This window comes from Trypanosoma equiperdum (assembly GCF_001457755.1).
Source record: "Trypanosoma equiperdum strain OVI genome assembly, contig: ctg_566, whole genome shotgun sequence".
In the NCBI taxonomy this organism is placed as follows: domain Eukaryota; phylum Euglenozoa; class Kinetoplastea; order Trypanosomatida; family Trypanosomatidae; genus Trypanosoma; species Trypanosoma equiperdum.
The window spans coordinates 1-1451 of NW_027124494.1; the positions used below are offsets into that span (position 1 = coordinate 1).

Below are 1451 nucleotides of genomic sequence, written 5' to 3' on the forward strand. Positions count from 1 at the left end.
CTTTCTGTTGGTTTCCCCCCCCCCCCTCCTGCTGCTGCCACTACTATTCCTCCAGGTGTCTATTGCTCCTGGTGCATTACCATTAACTGCGGTATGATTACAAAGCAATTTTATCCTCACCCTGACGTGAGTGGTTCTGTGACGAGAAACCGATTGACAATAATACCAAGATCTGCTATGAGCCCGTGATGTTGTGTGCAGACGCTGTATTAATCCCGCCCCGTATGGCAAACTCATGCCCGGGGCGATTCATGCACAGCGGAGATGCGTATTGTCTCACTTCCCCTTATCGTAAAGTCCACTTTCTTTCCTGTTGCGTGCCTGTTTCAAATGTACGCCCGCGCGGTTTTGTGAATGAGGCTCCCCATTCCGCTGTTGTTGCGGGGTAATCTGGTTTTGTGCGTGGCGGGTGCTTGCGCTGCGTTTAGTAGACGTTAACCGATGGAGTTGTTACAAACCCCCCATTTATTCGCATTCGCTATTCCGCAGGGCGGTGGTTTAGCTCTTCGAGCACATTTGTAGTGCGGGGCGGTGCTGTTACTGCTACTGAGGTGGCTCACTGCTTGTTTAACCACGGTGCCCACTTTTTTTTCCTTTTTTTGACACCTTAGCTCTCCTCTTCTTCACTTTCGCGTTCTTCCGTTTTCAGGTTAGGAGCTGTGTAGTAAACCAACGAGTATTTTTTTTTTTAGGGATGCCGAAAATCCGCCCAGGAATGAAGCGGCCGCCACCGGGGTTTGAAAAAATCAATGACAAACTTGACGAATACGACGCAGAGATGCGACTGGCTCTTTCTGAGGACCCTTCCCAGGCTGAACTACCGGTGCCGTCCAAACGAAAGGACAAACAAAATAAGGTTGAAGCGACTAAAGACAAGCATGCTCAAAGTGTACAGCGCGGTGATGGTGGTGTAGCGGGCCACTCGGACGGCGAATTAGACAAACCGGAACCCCCCTTGTGGCGAGTGGCGCGAATCAATCGGGAGCGCACACGTTATGTGTTTAATGCGTGTTTCCGAGAGCGGATAATTGCGGAGGAGGTTCTCGACTACTGCTGTGAGATGAATTTCATTGATGCTGGTCTCGTTCGGCGCTGGTCACTTGCTGGGTATGAACGGCTGTGTTGCAATACTTGCTGCTTACCGGGAGCTGCTAGTGAAGCGGCTCGTATGGTGAATAAGTTTGCAAACCGTGACAAAAAAGATCGGCGCACTAATGGTAATGATGACACCGGGGGTACCTGCATTTGCCGCGTGCCCGATGAGAAGCGTCTGGCCAAGGCGTTCACTAGGTGTATGGTGTGTGGGTGCTCTGGTTGTGGTTCGGGGGGTAAGCGCAAGCACGACACCGAGGAAAAAGATAGTGTATCCGACATGAAAAAAGTACGCACGGACGACTACGAGGTGAAATCGGGTAAATAGTGAAGGATTTGACATTTTTTTTCCCCCCCCC

General features: G+C 50.9%; 1 protein-coding gene across 1 annotated transcript; it reads left to right on the forward strand.

The window, feature by feature from the left end:
• Positions 1-694: 694 nt before the first annotated feature.
• TEOVI_000255000 (G10 protein homologue, putative) lies at positions 695-1420 on the forward strand (the record flags this gene model as incomplete). Its single annotated transcript, XM_067225606.1, has 1 exon — positions 695-1420. The coding sequence occupies one exon, from the start codon at positions 695-697 to the stop codon at positions 1418-1420; it is 726 nt and encodes a 241-aa protein (XP_067081707.1).
• Positions 1421-1451: the final 31 nt, after the last annotated feature.